Raw genomic sequence first — 18,960 nt, 5'->3', positions numbered from 1 at the left:
CAGTATCTGTTATTAAACCAAGCGGCCTCACCTGCAAAGCTTTAAAAAAGCCTTGGGGCCTGCAAGACCCCTTCCCTCCCCGCAATGTTTCAATGGACTACTAGGAGCTGCTGATGCTTTCTGTTAAACCTTTGCTTATTCATTTCCCAAGACCCTCATGGCTAAAGCAGCAGGGCTGTTGCAGGCTGTGTGGAGGAGGAGAAACATTGGAGGTCATTTGTTATACTTCAGCCTGCTGCTTTCTGAAGCCCCTCAGTAGGAAAGGATGCAAATCACAGTCAGTTCTTCAGACTTTTCTGTGAAACGCAATATCAAAGCCACAGAAATCAGGCTTGTAGTTATTGAATGTGCTTACACTGCTGGAAATATTTGATAGATCTTCTGTACGAGTCTTTAAAAACACACACACTGTGTAACAACTAAAACTGGATTGCTTTGAGCTGTGTATCTTCAAGAAGAAAGGGGAACACTGAAATTCAGTGTTGATCCAACTAGGGGTCATGCAGGTAACCCATAGCTGTGCTGCCTGTGAATTCCAAGTCCTCCACATCTAAAATGTGCTGGGTTTCTGTGGCATGTGCCTTTTTCAGAGTGTATTGGAGCATCAGTTTGATAGCATAACTCTGCAAGTTTTTATAGCACGAATTCTTGCTGCTTTGGCCTTGGGAATCCTTGGTGAAAGCATTGTCTCTTGGGTTCCCATGCGCTTTTCTCCAAGCAGTGTTTGGAGCCAAGGCTAACAAACCCTCCTTCTACAAGGACATTTCAATAACATCACAGGGAGGGACTCCTAGCAGATCGTGGCGGTGCTTTATCTTTGTGTTTAGGACAAAATACACTTGTAGCTGTTCAGTTTATGGTATGTTTGTGTTAGTTTCAGGTTTGGTGGGAGCAGGTTTGTCCCAGCACAGAGGCTCTTCATTTGCACAACGACCTCTGTCCTAACAGCTCCCCAGTTGGTACTGGGCTGCCGTGGGACGTAACAGATGCAGAGCAGCAGATGCAGTTGTTAATCTCCTGCATGTGACCTGTGAGCTGCTATTAGAAACACACTGCTTCTATTTTCCATTGTACTGAAAATGTTACTTTAAAAAAAAAAATCTAAAAGATAATGTGAGGGCACCTGCACAGCTCTGAAGGCAGAGCAGCAGTCACCTTTTGGAAAGGCTTGCTGAGCAGAGAGTGCCTGTGCCTTTGTAAGAGGAGGATTTTCTTCTAAAAGTGTCATAAATAATACCCAAGGGTGATGTGATGTAGAAGCAGAACAGGCCAGGGCAGCACTAGGGTGCAAACTCAGCAGCATTATCACGGAATGAAGCACCATTACTTCTGGTTTGTATAGGATCCCTTAAAAGCATTGAACAGTACTTTGTGGGGAATGAAGCCTGCCTAGAAGCATCCTGCTTTGTCTTTTGTGTGTCTCTTAGAGAAATTAGTTGACTGCATGTTGATTGCTGGTGTGAGCTGCCTGCACTAAACGCTGACAGGTTCAAGACTGTTTACAGACCAGCAAGAAAAAGGGAAGGCTGAACAACTGCAAACATTTCTGAGGGAGCATCTGCCCACGTGCTTCTCCAGGCCTGGTTTTCCTTTATTTCAGCCTTCAGTTGCTGCTGTGCATCTGCCACGGGTGGCTGTGTGTGGATGGAAGGATTAGGAGTGGGTAATGACCCTTCAGGATTTGTAGTGAAGGGGTTTGTTGATCAGCTTGCTTATTCACAATCTTGGGGGATTCTACAAGAGTGGAATCGAAAGAAATTAAAGGGACGTTATTGAAATCGGTGGGAGCATTTGCAATTAATTATTTAATTAGATTTCTATTTCTTATGGCAGATGTGTCCTTAGTCTTTTGCTACCCAATGTTTGTGTACTGTGCCACCTTCCTCAGTGTCCAGGTTGGTACTTTGGGGACGAGTTAAGATCCTCTGTTTATAGGGGCTGTGATCTTTTGCCCAGGCCGGTAGGTGGCCTTCAGCTGGGGAGTAAAGGAGCAACGTTTTGTTTGCAGCACCTCGGTGCAGTGGTCTGCAGAGGACTGGGTGCTTTCCTCAGCTCTGTGCTGGTTAGTTGGTTTGACAGAGCTTTGTAGCAGATGCCCATTGGACTTGCATTCCTTATTGCAGAGGGGCGAGCTGATGGGAGTGCTGGTGCAGGTGACAGGGCAGAAACTGTACTTCAGATGTGATGCAGAGTGCACCTAATGCCTTTGATAAACAGGACTGTAATTGATGCATGCTTCTAAAGCATCAGTGTGCCAACTGAAACACATGCTGGGCTCAGCTAAAATGCCTGGAAAGGTAGGTTGACACTTGGCTGAGAGTTGCATTGGCTTGTGGACAGGCACGTCTGGTGGTAACAGTCCTGCCTAGCAGAGAGGAGCAGCAGGAAGGAGGTGTGGTGGCTCCTGGAGGTGCAGCGTCTGGAATTGCTGCATTTGCTTTGTAAGGTCTGTGCTTCTTGTAATGATTTCACTGCTGACTGCCCTGCAAAGGTTGCCTGTATGCTGCTGTGGCATGGCTGGGCGAGGTGTGCAGTCCCTGCTGGGGAGATTATTTAAAGAACAGGTAAGACAGATGTTTTGTTGGGGCAGTAGAGGTGTTTTTGATGTGCAGATAGTAGGTAGTTCGACCATGTTTTCTTTGTCTTTATGAAGTCACTGAATAGTTTCCTATTCAGTGAGTGTAAGGCATTCCGTGTGCCAAGGTTGAGCACGCAGTGTTTGAGGGAGCATAGCACGTGCCATTGAATTGTTCAGCAAGGCTCAAGCAAAGGGCTGAACTTTCAGCAGTATCAGTTCTGGTGTTTTCTACACCACAGTGCTCAACTTACTATATTTCTGTATTCTGTCTTTACAGATCCCAATTTTGTACGTACTTTCCTTACCACATACCGCTCCTTTTGCAAGCCCCAGGAACTGCTGAGTTTACTGATTGAAAGGTAAGCAGCGATCGTCCTTTCTGAAGATGCACAGAAGGGCTTTGGGTTCCTTTACCATCTCCTTTTCTGCTCGGGTTCTTGGTGCTGCGTGTCGTACGTTTGGCAAACAGGAAAAACAGTGAAGGTCATCAAAAATAACTTCAAAAATGGGCATTGATCTCTTTTAATGCAAGCTTTTTCTCTTCCATTTTGTTAAATTAATACCTGAATGCCTTACCAGCTCGAGCACTCAGTGTGCCTCGGCTGCCAGCTGGTTATGTTTTGAACTGCTTCACTTAATCATAAGAGCATATTTGAGTGTGTCTCAATGCAAATAAGAACTGAAATGTTCTAGTCAGTTTGTTTGAAAGGCACAGACTCTTACTGTAAACAGCATGTTAATGCACTGTGATAAAGCTGCTCTGCAGCTTTCTTCTAATCTTGGCTTAATCAAGCTAGCAGGTAGTTAAAAACCTTCTATCCTAGTCTAGACGTCTTGTGATGACCAGAAAACCAGCAAATTATCAGGGTGAGGGCAGGGTGTGTTAGCACAGCATAGCTGGGGAGGAGGGAATTCCAGGCGGACTGGATACTGGATGAGTGAGTGCTTGAGTTTCGCTGCATTGAATTTCTTTAAATAAAATTGCTCTTCGTGTCCTACATAAAGGGCTTGGGTTTTATCTTAATTACCATCGGTTTTCTGGTGCTTGTATTCATAGGTTTGAAATCCCAGAGCCTGAGCCTACTGAAGCAGACAGGCTGGCAATTGAGAAAGGGGAGCAGCCCATCAGTGCAGACCTGAAGCGATTTCGCAAGGAATACGTCCAGCCAGTGCAACTCAGGTTTATTTGCTTTTAAATTTGTTCTGTTAAATCCAGATTTGAGTTTGGTGATTATATTGCGTTCCTGGAGACAGTAATCTCCTTAGGAGACTGCTGTGCTGTCAAGTAGGGACTTATCATTGTCTGTGACCAGACTAATAGCCCAAACCATGTTCTGATTAGTCATACTGGCTTCTGTTGTTGTTGTTGCAACTCTGCTTGGTTCTCTGCTGCTCACAGCTGTGATCTCTGCCACCCACAGGAACGCTGTATGGCTGCTGTGTAAAGCAACAGTGGGTGAGAGATGTACAACTGAAAGTGATTCTGACGGCGTTCTGAACAGATTCCTTGTTAATAGGCCCTGTGAAGATAGTTTCTGTCTCCGTGTTTTCAGTCCTCTGGTATTTTACTCCCTTTCCCAGCCCTATTGATGGATTTGCACAAAGGGAGACTCTTGTCTGCGCCGTGCTTTGCAACAGGCTGCAGTGAATCTTCAAGGTCTTGCTGACCAAGCTAACTTGGGCAACAATTAAGCACTTCTGGCATGAATGAGGCCAGTTGTTTCCCTGATAAGAAAGAGTCAGGAGGAGACACAGATCACAGCAAGTATTTGCTGGAACAGCTTTTATTCATTACACTGTTATTAGTGGCATCAAGCTGTTATTATGAATGGCAGATAACCAGAGGCCCGGTGCCCTCATCTTTTCCCTCCTTGCACAGTCATTCATAGTTAACCTGCTTGGAGCAATTTACACTTAAGTGGAGGGTTATGACATGCCAGTTCCTTCAGTATAGGTGTTTAGAAAGTCACTTAGTGCTTTTTTTCATCATATACCCATGTACAAATATTCCAAACAAAACACCCAAGCATGTATGTATGTAATCCTGCAGTTCTTGTTGATAAGAGTCAGCACCTTCTTGGAAGTGACCCAAGTAATACAATCCCAGTGTAACCTTGATAGTTGTGTGTGCTCTTGTCCTTGTACAGATTTGGCAGGTTCTTGGTGTTCTGAGTTTATCTGTCCCTGTGGGTTCAGCAAGGCCACTAGTCTCCAGAGCTATCAGTTCCTGGAAGGTCTTCACATGCTCCCTCTCAGCACGTACTTTTCCTTGCTATTTTCTGTTTGCTGTTTCTGCAGACATCCATGTAAGGTGCCTATAGAGCCCCTCCCAAGAAACCTGCACTGAATGGCTTTTTGTAACCTAACTGGAGGAAGAGTTTAAATATAGTTATGCTGCTTTTGATGCCGTTTTCATAACCTCTGCTAGCTGGGGATCTCCTCTGTGCTCCTTCCCTTGTTACAAATACATCTTACAGCAGGACAAGGGGAAATGGTTTGAAGTTGAGGGAGGGCAGATGGAGGTTGGATGTCAGGGGGAAGTTGTGTGCTGTGAGAGTGGTGAGGTGCTGGAACAGCTGCCCAGAGAGGCTGTGATGCCCCGTCCATCCCTGGAGGTGTTGAAGGCCAGGTTGGATGGGGCCCTGGGCAGCCTGGGCTGCTGTGAAATGGGGAGGTTGGTGGCCCTGCATGGCACAGGGGGGTTGGAGCTTCGTGATCCTTGAGCTCCCTTCCAACCAGGGCCATTCTGTGATCTTCCTACAGCACAGCTGACTGCCATAGCTGAACAGGAGCAGTGATAAGCAGTGAAATGGAACCTCTAGAAAGGCTTGAGGCAGCTCGTAACTATGTTCCTTGCTATTCATTTCCAAAATCAATCCAGTGCTTTTGCCTTACGTATGATGTTTAAGCTCTTTAAACCTGTGCCTAATTTTGACATATCCATGATGTTAGGTTTCTGGTCTCTTTCCTCATCTGAGAGATTAGGATACCCATTGTTGTGACAGCTATGCTTTGCTGTCTAATTGCTGCTGTGGTTGGTGAGCAGTGTCCTTATTACTGCCTGCCTGATGAAAGATGTGCTTTAAGGTGGCTAATTAACACTCACACTTCTGTGGTTCATAGTTAATCTTTGAATTGAGGAGATCTTACAGTAGCTTGGAACTCTTAGTTCTCTTAAGTTCCAAAGAAGTGTCTGAATTTGAGCTGTTAGTTTGATATACACTTTGTAAATACCAGTTTTGTTAATAGCATTGACCTCTACTTCAGAGCAATCTGAGATGTGGGAAGGCAGTGGAGGACATGAAGATGCTCATTCCTTCCCCTTCTTGAGTGCTTATTCCACCTCTTGTGGGTAATGCTGCAGCCATGCTGTGCAGTGCACAGGCATGGAAATGTTAATGGCATTGACCAGGTTAAATATGTGTGAGGTCACCAGAGAGAGGAGGCACTGAGCTTGTTTCAAACTGTAACTCCTTTGATGGTAGCAACTGTCACCAATTTCCAGCAGTAGAGCAGCATGCTTGCAACAACTTAAAAGATGAAATTATGTGTAGGAATGAAATTTGTTTCTAATGAAACAGTTGATCCAAATTGGGTTTTTTAGTGTCCCTATGAGTTTTGATAGTTTATGGTTGCATGAATCTGTAACTCAGCTTTTTTACAGTCCTTTTGTTTCATGTTTGCATGGAATGAGTTTCGAGTCCTTAAAACCATAATATTTCTTTCTCTCTCCTTCCTCAGAATATTAAATGTTTTTCGGCACTGGGTGGAACACCATTTTTATGATTTTGAAAGAGATCTGGAGTTACTGGAGAGATTGGAGACGTTTATTTCAAGTGTAAGAGGTGTGTGAATTGCTTGTCCTCTCTTCCACGTTTTGATACAACCTGCTGGTCTGCTACTGTTGGATTTTGGGCATGAAAATATCTGTACACACGCTAGTAATTTTAGTGTCTTTAATTGAACTGTTAATGTGACGTTCCTTTACACGAGCAGTCTTAGGTTTGGATTCTAAATGGCTACTGAAAATTATTTCAAGCCCTGTTGTGTTGTTTAACCTCACTGTGTTTACTTCTGGACAGTAATGTTCATCCTTGCCTGACTGTCAACTTCCTTCCCTCCATCCCATATTTGTTGAGAGCTCCTTCTCTGTTGGTTAATTTCTCTAGAAGTGTCAGTAGGTGCATTTATACACAACTGGGCACCTACAAACCTAACTGATCTGCCTGTGGAAATGCAGTATTTTGAGTGCATTTATTACTGAGTTTCATTAAAGTACCAGAAGTCAATTAAGATGGTACTGAAAGTGTTTCTCGTGGTTTCTGTGCTGTAGGAAAATCCATGAAGAAGTGGGTGGAATCGATTGCTAAAATCATCAGGAGAAAGAAAGCACAGGCAAATGGGATCAGTCACAACATCACCTTTGAGAGTCCACCTCCCCCCATCGAGTGGCACATCTGGCGTGTGGGGCACAGCGAGATGCTGGACCTCATGACTCTGCATCCCATCGAAATCGCTCGGCAGCTGACGCTGCTCGAGTCTGACCTGTACAGGTGGGGCTGGCTGAGTGCACGTGTCTGTCAGCATGTTTCACCCCCTGAAAATGCTTAGAATCAGTCCGAAATGCATCCCCCTCACTTACAGGGTTTATGGAAGGAGGTTTTCTGTTTGATGCCAAAATAGGCACAAGAAAAAATACATTCTGTATTTCTATACCAGACTTCTGACAGCGTAACTCAATCAGTACAGTAAATGAAGAAGCTGAAGTATCAGGGGTAGATAATGTGAACTTGCTGCCTCCTTGCCAGAAGTGAACTCTGCTACATGAATAAGAAACACTTTTTGCATTGTCAGAAGATAACACCTGATTGCATCTTCCCCTCTTTCAGTTGCATGGCAAAGGCACAACTGTTGCCATACAGTTGCAGCACTGCTACAGCAGGCTTCTCTGATCTAAGAGTCTTTTAGTCTGGTGCCACGCTCTGCTGTTTCCTTGCTTTGCTGTTACTATAATAAATAAAGCCTTGATGAGAGAACTCAGCTTTGCAGGATAGAAGTTCTTTGTGGTCTTACAGAACTCAGAGGTGAAGCTCCCTTAACGTTTCAGTGACAGCAGATTTCCTATTGAAATGGGCCACTTTTCCCCACTCTGCAAAGTCCTGTAGCTTCCTATTTAAAAAGTATTGTAACTGTCTTTAGGGTGCTTCCTTCTGCTTCCAGGAGATGAAACTTACTCTGTTGTACTTTTCTTAGGTAGAAATGCTTATTCAAAAATGCCAATCTCAGTTATGATAGGAATGGATTTTCTTCTTCCCAGACATCCTCATTGAGAAGTTCCTTAAAATAACTGTTATGGAATCACATTTGGGAAATACCAATTTCTGATTAAGAGAAGAAATAACCTTGCAATGCTAACACAGAATGTACATTATTGCTTGTATTTGAGCACTCCTTTATCATAACAGGGCAGTGCAGCCTTCTGAACTCGTCGGTAGCGTTTGGACTAAAGAAGATAAGGAAATTAACTCCCCAAACCTATTGAAAATGATTCGCCATACTACAAACCTTACTCTGTGGTTTGAAAAGTAAGTACAGAGGTGATGATGTCAGTGTGGTGGCGTGAACTCCATCTGAAATTGAGAAACCTTCTTTTCTGATGTGAACTGTGCTGCCTCGAATCTTGAGATGGCAGCAGAGTACCACAGTAGATTTGGGTTTTGGTTCAGGAGTACGTGCCATGTCAGTCCCAGAGACTCACTGCTCCCTGCAGCAGATGATGTTTCTCCAGTAATGTCTGCTTAGTCAACACAAGCCCTGTCTATATTACTTACAGTACATCAGTAAGCACTGAGGGCAGTGCTGGCCTCAGCACCACTTCTGTACATCACTGCTGAGAGCACTGTTGTGTCTGTTGCTTCACCTTCATCTTTCTCCCTCCTCACATCAGATCCTTCTTAGGACGTGGCCATGTCACAGCAGGAGGATGTAGCACTCTGTGTGTGCACACCTAACCCTGTGAATTTAATGCACCATTGTAGATTCTGCAGGTTGAGTGAGTCACCCTGTTTACCCTGGATCTTGCTTGAGTTTTGCTCTATTTTTATAGTATGAGCCAAAGTCTTTCTTGGCGTTTCAACCTGAGCATATACAAGATGTGATTACATAAATTAGTGCTTGAGATCCTTGAGAGTGTGCCAAAATGTGCCTGCTGGATGTACTACAGAGTTCTGACATGGAATTCTTCAGTGAAGTAGCTAGCAGAATGTCAGGCTGTATTTATTGGTGTTTCTCAAGTGACTTCTTTCGATTCAGGTGTATAGTGGAAACTGAGAACTTTGAAGAGCGAGTGGCTGTGCTGAGCAGGATTATAGAAATCCTGCAAGTGTTTCAAGATCTGAACAATTTCAATGGTGTTTTGGAGATAGTCAGTGCAATGAACTCTGTGTCGGTGTACAGGCTGGATCACACATTCGAGGTAAGTTATGGGATCCAGGAGTGCACCAGACAGACTTGCTAAGTGAAGTCCAAATCACTGTTGCTTTCTTAGAAGACAGTAAGTTACAAGAGCTATGAGAAGTATGAGATGGGCTGGATGTCTCAAAGGATTTGTAAGGGGAAATGGAGCTTTTCAGCAGCTGTCATCTTGTGCTCAGCTCAAAAAGGGGAAGCACCGTGGCCTTGATTGCTTATTAACTTGTCTGAAACAAAGCTGATGCTTCAGGCTGCTGTTTTATGAGTCTGAAAGAGGAGGATCCCAAGGCTGAGAACCCTGACCTTGAGCACTTGAACTGCAGCACCTGGTGCCTGTGCAAGGATAGAAGGGCAGGGAGAAGGAAGCTGTAACTCAGCTCGCAGTTATCTCAAACACCTCTTGGATGAGAGTCTAAGACAACTCTGATTGTCAGAGGCAGAAAGAAACGATTGCTGGATGGTTTATATGAACAGCAGAAAGAGACTGCTGCACTGATAGTGACTCCTTATTGCACTTGACAAGAAAAAGGAATGCCCTGGATTTGGCAGCAAAGCTTCCATTGACTAAAATAGAAAAAGAAGCATTAATGTGATGTTTTGAGTTTTGTAACTATTTGAAAGGCCACACAGAGCCTGTAAATTCAATTCAAAATCAAATGTTTGGTTTTTATTGCATTAAAGGACTGGGGTTATGCTTCTAAATCGATGGACAAAATTGATAGTCTGTGTTTGCAGTAGCCTCAAAAGTCCCATGACTGGGATTATGGACTGATGATGCCGTGGTTCAGAACAAACCATTGACATAAGAGATGCTTTCAGATATGAATTTGAGTTTCTAAGTTTTGTTAAGAGAGCTGCATCATGACTTTGGTTCATTCCTAACCGCATAGCTGCTTTGTTTTTTCTCTTTGACAACTAAGGCACTACAGGAAAGGAAAAAGAGAGTTTTGGATGAGGCAGTGGAACTAAGTCAAGATCACTTCAAAAAATACCTAGCTAAACTCAAGTCAATCAATCCACCCTGCGTGCCTTTCTTTGGTAAGTAACACCAGAACAGGCTCAACGTACTGCCTGCCTTAAACTGGGTTTGATACAGGTGTGTTAGCTTTTCTCCAAGTTAAAGGTTGTGTTCTGCTCTAAAAATCCTTTAATACAGCAGAATCCTAGTTTGACTTGATAGATCTGTAATATTCTTAGGCTTAGTGCCTTTGTGTAGAAGTTAATTTAGTGATACAGATTACTGGTGCTGTTGGTATGGCTGTTACTTCATTTTAATACTGCATTGGTGATGTGACCTGAATGTTTCATCTCCATAACACGAGATGCTGAATTCAGGAAAAGCATCCCATTTAAATAATACCTTGTTCCTATGTAAAAGGCAAACTTAATTCATTCCTGACAGCTAATAAACTGTTGGAGTATTAAAGGGAATGATCTGCTTATGCTCAGGTTCTATTTTTCAATCTTTCATTTGTTGTAAAGAATGAAATCAGCTGTTTGAATGCAAATGAACTTTCAAAACCATCTCTCCTTTTCTCAGGAATATACCTAACAAATATTCTGAAGACAGAAGAAGGGAATCCTGACTTCCTTAAGAGACAAGGGAAAGAATTAATTAATTTCAGTAAGAGGAGAAAAGTGGCTGAAATTACAGGAGAAATTCAGCAGTATCAAAACCAGCCTTACTGTTTACGGATAGAGCCAGAAATTCGGGTAATCAAAACTTAAACATTTTGTTTGGGGAATAAGAGAAGGAAAGGAATGTGCACAACAGAAAATGGTCAGCTGCTCTTCTGGCACCAGACCTGATCTTGGGTCAGCAGTGACCATCAGGGGAGGGAGGGAGGGAATGGTGGCTGGTTGGAAGCAGCACGTGGCAGAAGTACCACAGCAGAAGCCCAACCAGAGCTATGGGGTCTGCTTGTTTGGGTTCCATGTTCTGGGTCTTGTTCATCTCCTTGTTCTGCAGCCCGGTAGTGGTGAGATTTCTGAGCAATAAAGCAGTGAATGAGATACAGTGACTAAGCAGCAGAAGAAAAATTGCTTCCCTCTAATCTATAATGCTGTGTATGTGCCTGGGGCAATGAGTCCTTCAGGGGTTCTGCAGTGAACCTGCTGAGCAGAGCCTGCTGACCTGTGGAATGGCAGAGACGTGAATGAGCAGCCTCATTCAGTGAGGGAAGCTGGTCAATGCAGGGGTGTACCAGAGTCAGCCAGCACTGCCTGCAGAAACAAGGAAGGATGCTGGAGAGATTACTTATGAGACAGAGACCTCGTGTATGCTGGGTATTTGAAGGAATTTAAGGGAAGACGATGGAACAAGAAGGCAGGTGTTTGTCTACAGAGGTAATAATGATTTAAAAGAACAGCTTTATGTACCAGCAGTTCTTGCTGAGTGCACAGCTAATGGTAACCTTTCCAGTAAACAATCCTGTGGGTAGCTCTCTTGGTTTGTGAACAGCATCAGTCAGGAAGCAACAAAAAGCTTGGTTACTTTGCCTGAAGAATTACACAGGCAATAATACTGTTGTTTAAAAAGCGACTTGCATCCTGTGTTGAATCATTGTAGACATTTCTGGGAAGGATTTTGGAGATGCCAGTGTTCTTAAACCAAGAAGCAAAGTACACCTGAGGGATGGCAGCATTTGTGCCCCCTCACTCCCAGGGACTCGGCTGCATCAGGTGCAGGGGGCTGGGTGCTGCACTGTGCCCTCGGTGCTGTGCTCTGCCTCTTTCTGCTTTTGTCCTTTGTGCCTTCCTGGCCTTTGGAATTAACTGATGACATCTGAAATACCCCTTAAAAACATCCCTGGCGTTGCTTTCAGTGCTGTGTGATCTGCATTCTGCTCCCTCCCAGATCTGTGCTGTTAGGTGAAGGGAAGCACGCAGCGTATGCTGTAGCAGTGCTCTGCTGGACATGGTCAACTAGTAACAAGATACTGGCAAACAGTTTACAAAGACCCTCATTTTACAATTCCATTGCCTGCTTGTCGAAATCAGGGCCTTCATTCGCACTGGGACGCTTACCAGGAGTTGTGTAGTGAAGAGCTACATTTGTATTGCATTCAAATCCTCTCTGTGTTTATTTTAAAGAAAATATTATTGATGCTTGTTTCGTTTAGAAATTCTTTGAAAATCTCAATCCTATGGGGAAGATACCTGAAAAAGAGTTTACAGATTATCTGTTCAACAAGTCGTTAGAAATTGAACCTCGAAACTGCAAGCAACCTCCTAGATTTGTAAGTCTTGTGCTGTACATTGCATAGCTGAAATTCACCAGGCTCTGTGAGAAAAGAGAGCTTGTATAACCCATAAATACTGATATAAGCCATATCAGTTCCTTCTGGAATTCTGTGGTGGATAATGAGGTGGATCTCCAGCAAAACTTGAGTGTTCTTCTAAATCTGGGTGTTTCTTCTTACTAAAAGATACTGCTTTTAGCTTATCTCAGAGCAAACGTTTCTTTTTCCCCCAATCTAATGATACCACTTTACACCTGAGTATCTTACCTTCCAGTCATGTGATGGAATGTACAATAACATTTCTCAGTAATCTCATACAACATTAATTTCAGTTGTTTGTTGGTTTTATATATATATTTTTTTCTTTAGTTAAAACTCAGTTGCTGTTTTTCATTTGCCTTGATTTTTACACATTGCACTTTGTACACTTGAGTTGCTGGAGTCTTCTGTCATTGTTGACAGCACTACCAATCACTATAGCAATCTCCTGCTAGGGGAGTGACTAAAATGATATTGTGTAAATATGGCAAGAAACCACAGAAATTACTGTTGCAAAAAGGCTGCCTGCAGTAATTTCTCTTTTTCTTGTTTCTTGTGGCTTTTTTTTTTCTCCTTAAAGTAGATATCAGTGCTGCTGTCTCACTTATCTGACCATGAATTCTTTACAGTTCATGTTTTCCAAACCAGACGTTGTTATGGGAATTTCAGGGAGGCCCAGTTCTGGGTGCAGTAATCCTGCACAGGAGCACAGTGCTCATCCAGCTCCAACCCCTGCTGTGTGCAGGTCGCCAACCAGCAGCCCAGGCTGCCCAGAGCCACATCCAGCCTGGCCTTGAATGCCTGCAGGGATGGGGCATCCACAGCCTCCTTGGGCAACCTGTGCCAGTGCCTCACCACCCTCTGGCTCAAAAACTTCCTCCTCATATCCAACCCAAACCTCCCCTGTCTCACTTTAAAACCATTCCCCTTGTCCCATCACCACCCACCCTCACATACAGCCGTTCCTATCCTGTTTATACGCTCCCTTCAAGCACTGGAAGGCCACCATGAGGTCTCCCTGGAGCTTCTCCAAGCTGAACAAGCCCAGTTCCCTCAACCTTTCCTCATAGGAGAGCTGCTCCAGCCCTCTGACCATCAAATGGGAGTGGAGCTGTATGTACCACCATAAGGTGGGAACGTGGTTCATCTTCAGAGGATCAGCTTTGTGTTACACCTGAGTCTTGTGAGCTGGGTTCACTCACACCAGCCATGTGTGTAAGAATGTCAGGCTGACTCAGCTGAGTGCCCATACAGCATGTGTCACAGCATGCAGCTGTGCTGTAAGCTGACAGCACGTCCATGGGGCTGTTCTTTGAAGCTCTCTTGCAAGTTGCTGAGATGCTTGACGTGACCCTCCCAAGACTGACTCTCTTCCTTGCGTTTTGTCCTGATTGATGAGCATGTAAAACTTGAATTCTCCTTCTTCCCAGATGTGAAAAGATGTAATAAGCTGGGAAAAAAAGAATTTTTTCAGCTCCATCCATACCTTTTCAGTCAACTCCTCTTATATAGGTAATGACAGTCGGCACCTGGAGACAGCTGTACAAAGGCTGTTTGAGGTGTATGCGATGAGTGCCTTTTAGAATTGCTCATGGGGACTTTGGCAATGTTACAACCTGAAAAGCCAGCAGTTCTAACCAGCTTTCCTTGCTCCAGCCTAGGAAAACAATGTACCCACTGAAGTCTCCTGGGATAAGGCCCAATGCTGGCAGGCACGGCTCCACCTCTGGCACCTTGAGAAGTCACCCACTGCCACTTGAAAAGGAGCCGAGTAAGATAAGTTTCAGTCGAATCACTGAGGCGGAGCACGAGTCAGCAGTGTCTGCACCAACCTCTCCCAACACACCTTCCACTCCCCCAGTGTCTGCTTCGTCTGAGTTCAGCGTGTTTTTAGACATTGATCTCAACAGTTCTTATGGTAAATGTGCAATAGATTCTAATAATTGTTGTTGCTGTGCTGCAGGCTTCCAAAATGTATTGGTGTATTATAGCAAAATGTGGTCGTGAGCTCTGAAGTTCTTGCATTGGTGTTGCACGTCCTGCAGCTTGGAAATGCCTGCTGTAAGCAATTAGTTAACAAGTGATATTTCTGGTCCTTTAGCCTACCAGAGCTGAGGCATTCTGTTTTGGGAAATGTCCCTGTGTGGCACTGCATGCAGGGACTGCATCAATGCAGCATCTGCACAGAGAGACTTGGTGCTTAAAGTCTTTACTTCAGGAATGTTTTTCATTGAAAACTTAATTAGCAGTAGGTAAAACTTAGAGAGTCTGGTTATCTTTGAGGTCATTGCAAGCATGCTTTATGTGCTGTCTGCAACTGTTGTCTGGAAAGTCTGTAATTCATTTCTCATTAACAGGTAGCAACAGCATCTTCGCTCCCGTCAGTTTGCCTCAGTCAAGTAAGTGCTGTAACTCCATTTAAAACATTTGGTTTAACTCTGCTTTTCCTGCTGCAGGAGAGCTGGATAGTAATTAATCAGTCTCAGAAATCTGGGGTGAAGATACGGATTGTGTCCATTAAATAGAGTTCTGAAAGGGTTTTGTACAGGCTTTCGACCAGCTGTCCAGTAAAGCAGTCTGTGAAGTCGAAGATCTGTCTGATCTGTTTATTTTCCCCAGGCCTCTAGTATGACACTGCTTTTCTTTTGAGTGTCCTTGATGATTACTGCATAATGGTAAAAATGGAGCAGCCTGATAGTTTAGCATTGCCACACAGTGAAAACAACTGCTCTGCTGCTAAGGACTGAAGAGAAAGCCTGTACTCATCTGTGTTTGAGCTTCTCCTTACTCCCTTATTGCACAGACGTAGATACTTTCTCATGACAAGTGTTCAAACTGGGCACGGTGTCCTAACGTGTTGGTACAGAATTCTGTGCACTTCTGAGACAAAAAGCAAAGGAGTGATGAAACTCACAGGCAGGTTGGGGGATGGTTTTTGTTTTTTAACTTTGAGCATTTTTTCCTCAGAAGAAGGATTGGAAAGATCCTAAAATGCTGTGAGAGTTAGCATCTGTTTATTTACACTCTCCTGCTTTAGGAACTCTGAACAAAGCTTCTAAGCTTCCAAATCTGAATGTGTACCCATAGAGCCAAAGGGAACAAACCTTCCACTCCAAAGTGTGACTTAGCCATGTGACCAGCTCTGCAAGGGTGATAAACAGGCACATTCTGCCACGAGGAACACATTGCAGAGAAAGCTGAGCAAGCGTTGACTTCATTCTCTTCATTTTTGTATCTTTTAGCATTAACTGTTAACTGCAGGTGCTTATCTTTGATATCAGAAACGGGAGACCACTTTGTGAGCAGTGTATCTGATTAAAGAACCAAGTGAGAGTTTCATGCTACTTGAGTTAATGGTTCATGTTGCTGTTGAGCACAAAGATCTGCTTGTTTGAGTTGCATCTGGGCTGGTTTAATATTCTTGAGTATGTTCCTGTTACACAAGCACTAAAATACCAGCTTTTCTCTCTGCAGAGACTTTCTTCAGCTCATGGGGTAGCTTTCCTAAGCTAAGTGATGAGCCTCAAAACCCTCCTCCGCTTCCTCCTCGAAAAAAGATGGATCAGGATGTTTCTAATGCCAAGGTATTGTCCTGTATTGAGTAGCTTTGACAACAAAGCACTGAACATCTCTATGATCTCATCTATGATCTCCTCAGGCAAGACTCTGTTGGTCTTTTAGAGTTTGGCACCTTTCAAAAGCAGTGCTCCAGTTATTTTTGAAGTTTCAAGTTCCTGGTGTTCAAATGCAGCTAGCTGCTTCAGGAACATGCCAGTTGTAATCAGATCCAAGATATGGCTGGGCCGTTATCACATATTTAACAGCACCAATAGCAGACATCAAGAAAATTCCATCCCTTTCAGAAAATCATACTGAGAATCACAGCAGAGCTGGATGGGAAGGGACCCTGAACTGCCCCTCACCCCCCACACACACAGCCCCCCAGCTCAGGCTGCCCAGAGCCCATCCACAGCTTCAGGCATCTCAGGGATGGGGCACCCACAGCTCTGTTGCAGTGCCAGGGCCTCACAGCCCTCTGGCTGAAGACTTTCCCCATAACACCTAACCCAAATTTCTCCTCTTATAGTCGAAAGCCATTCCCCCTTGTCCTATCACTATCTGCCCATGGAAAAAGTCACTCCCCCTCCTGTTTGTACCTTGAAGTGCTGGAAGACCAAAATGAAGTCTGCCTGGAGCATTCTCCAAAAGTAGTCTTTACCTGCAAATCTATGTTTCTTAGAATTGTTGAGTCGTAGAACAGCCTGGGTTGCACAGGAGCACAGTGCTCATCCAGCTCCAACCCTCTGCTGTGTGCAGGTCACCAACCAGCAGCCCAGGCTGCCCAGAGCCACATCCAGCCTGGCCTTGAATGCCTGCAGGGATGGGGCATCCACAGCCTCCTTGGGCAACCTGTGCCAGTGCCTCACCACCCTCTGGCTCCAAAACTTCCTCCTCATATCCAACCCAAACCTCCCCTGTCTCACTTTAAAACCTTCCCCTCGTCCTATCAGCCATTACAGTGTCTCTTTCTCTGTAACACTGCAGGGAAGCCTGAAATCAGATGATGATCCTCCAGCGATTCCACCTCGGCAGCCGCCACCTCCAAAGCTGCAGCCTCGTGCTCCTGCTTACAGCCCCTTTGAGCAGCCTCTGCACAGCCCTCCTCCTCCTCCCCCTCGGGACCCTCTCCCCGACACTCCACCTCCGGTTCCTCACCGGCCTCCCGAACACTTTATCAACTGCCCTCTAAACCTGCAGCCGCCGCCGTTGGGCCGCATGCACAGAGATCCCGACTGGTTCCGGGAGGCCGGCCCAGGCCCCAGCTCTCCTGGCACTCCTCCCAGCACTCCCTCTCCACGGCTGCTGCGTCGCTGCTGCGTGATGGGCGCCGCTCACAACAGCCCTGGCCACCCGCCTGCGCCCCCCGTCCCACCCAGGCAGAATTCGAGCCCTCAGCTCCCGAAGCTGCCGCCAAAGACTTACAAAAGGGAGCTCTCCCACCCCCCTTTGCACAGACTGTCTTTGCTGGAAAATGCAGAAGCTCCTCAATGACCTTAGCCATGGTAGTCATTGACACTGGAATAGTCTTTGTAAAGTTCCTTTTGTTATTTATTCAGAAAGGCAGTGTATTTTAGTACTTTCGCAAATTGTGCTCTTAAAGTGCTGCTGATCAAACAAACAAAAAATAGCTTAAATTGGGGACAAAACCCAACAAAACTACACAGTCTGGCCTGCGTCTGTTGGACAGCGTTGCCCTCAGGTGAGCAGCAGCATTGCCTTCTTTCACACCCTCAGTGCCGCCAGTTATGCCAGTATACAAAGATACCTTTTGCACTGTAAACGACACTAATGGAGTTGAAACTGACATCATTTGATTGCACTGAGCCAAAAAAAAAAAAAGGTGCATCTGTGGAATCTTCTGATTTGAGCACTAATGGCCTTTTTTTTGTTCCTTTTTGGAAAGAACCATGGGATGGTTCCATGAGGTGAGGATACACACAGTGTTACTGATCTCAGCCTCCGGCCACCTGCCTTCTAACTTTGGGCTCGGAGGTTTGTGAGTGACAGCTGCTGTTCCCCAATGTTGTAATGCGTGTTGATTTGCTGCTGAAGACAAAGAGAAATGGAGTGAAATCTCACAGGTGATACCAAAATATCCAGTTGGTGTTGACTGATGAACAAGGACTGCCTGTCTCCCATACTGGAAAGCACCCCTCTACGTACTTAGCATGCATCTTGTTCAGATGTGCCTTTTTGTTTCGGTAGGTGAAGATGTCTTAAGCTAAAGAGTTGTTCTGCTCTTCTGGAGAACAAAGCTATACGCCGTGTATGTACAGTTGTTCATATTGTATATTTACAGTAGTGCTGATAACCTGTACAAAAGGAAGTGAAACGAGGCCTGGAACAGCCTGCTGCTCGCCATCTTATGTGGCCAGAAGGATTCCTCTGGCTTAGGAACAGTCTTGCCTTCCAAACCTAATAACTTCCTTCAGATTTCACCTAACTTAATCATGAATCCATTTTGGAAATTGGTAGCATTTAAACCAGCAAACATTTAAAGCTTTATTAAACTTTTTAAACTGACAACTGAATGGAACTTTTCTTTACCAGTCAGACTACTGGTGTGATCTGGTGTGAGAGCGAGTCTGTTTTACCAGTAGTAGTGTAGCAGCATTTATACAGTGGCCAGAAGCCACATTTTATTTACTGGTCTGTGGCCTTTTACTGTGCTTTGTATCAGAGTTCTTAACAAGATTAATAAATCACCCCAGTCTTAATTTTCAAGAGCCCGAGCGCTGCGTGTTCCTTCTGAGGATGTGGTTGGGACTCAGCGAGTTGCTGGTGATGCAGAACACCCTGATTTTCTGCACTGCTCTTTCAGGTTTTATCGTCTTTTGGGAAGGTGCATCTTGCAGTTTCTCTCTCTTGGACTCTGCTCTGCCTGTGCCTTCTGTGCTGCAGGGAGGGGTTGATCTCACAGAGGAGTCACTGGTGGTGCATGCAGGAAATGGATGATGCTTTGGTTCCGGTTGTTACAGAACACAGATCAAACCTCTTCTGTAGTGTGAGTTTGGGCTGAACCACAGCTGTCCGGTGGTGCAGCTCTGCCCAGTGCTCCCCTGCTGAGCA

General features: G+C 44.8%; 1 protein-coding gene across 2 annotated transcripts in view; it reads left to right on the top strand.

Annotated features, from left to right (window-relative positions):
* Positions 1–18,615, top strand: part of SOS2 (SOS Ras/Rho guanine nucleotide exchange factor 2) — a 48,779-nt gene extending 30,164 nt beyond the window's left edge. Inside the window, exons 11-23 of one of the 2 annotated variants that reach the window (XM_048949122.1) lie at positions 2,856–2,937; positions 3,636–3,758; positions 6,320–6,423; positions 6,912–7,131; positions 8,044–8,163; positions 8,891–9,053; positions 9,970–10,087; positions 10,590–10,762; positions 12,172–12,288; positions 13,987–14,248; positions 14,688–14,729; positions 15,805–15,914; positions 16,876–18,615. In XM_048949122.1, the coding sequence (XP_048805079.1) occupies positions 2,856–2,937; positions 3,636–3,758; positions 6,320–6,423; positions 6,912–7,131; positions 8,044–8,163; positions 8,891–9,053; positions 9,970–10,087; positions 10,590–10,762; positions 12,172–12,288; positions 13,987–14,248; positions 14,688–14,729; positions 15,805–15,914; positions 16,876–17,382 (2,141 nt within the window). In that variant the 3' untranslated portion in view covers positions 17,383–18,615. The remainder of the gene's footprint in view (positions 1–2,855; positions 2,938–3,635; positions 3,759–6,319; positions 6,424–6,911; positions 7,132–8,043; positions 8,164–8,890; positions 9,054–9,969; positions 10,088–10,589; positions 10,763–12,171; positions 12,289–13,986; positions 14,249–14,687; positions 14,730–15,804; positions 15,915–16,875) is intronic. The other variant, XM_048949123.1, reaches the window with a different exon arrangement.
* Positions 18,616–18,960: the final 345 nt, after the last annotated feature.

The sequence above is a fragment of the Lagopus muta genome, chromosome 6, assembly GCF_023343835.1.
Source record: "Lagopus muta isolate bLagMut1 chromosome 6, bLagMut1 primary, whole genome shotgun sequence".
In the NCBI taxonomy this organism is placed as follows: Eukaryota; Metazoa; Chordata; class Aves; order Galliformes; family Phasianidae; genus Lagopus; species Lagopus muta.
This window is presented reverse-complemented; position numbering and strand designations above follow the sequence as displayed.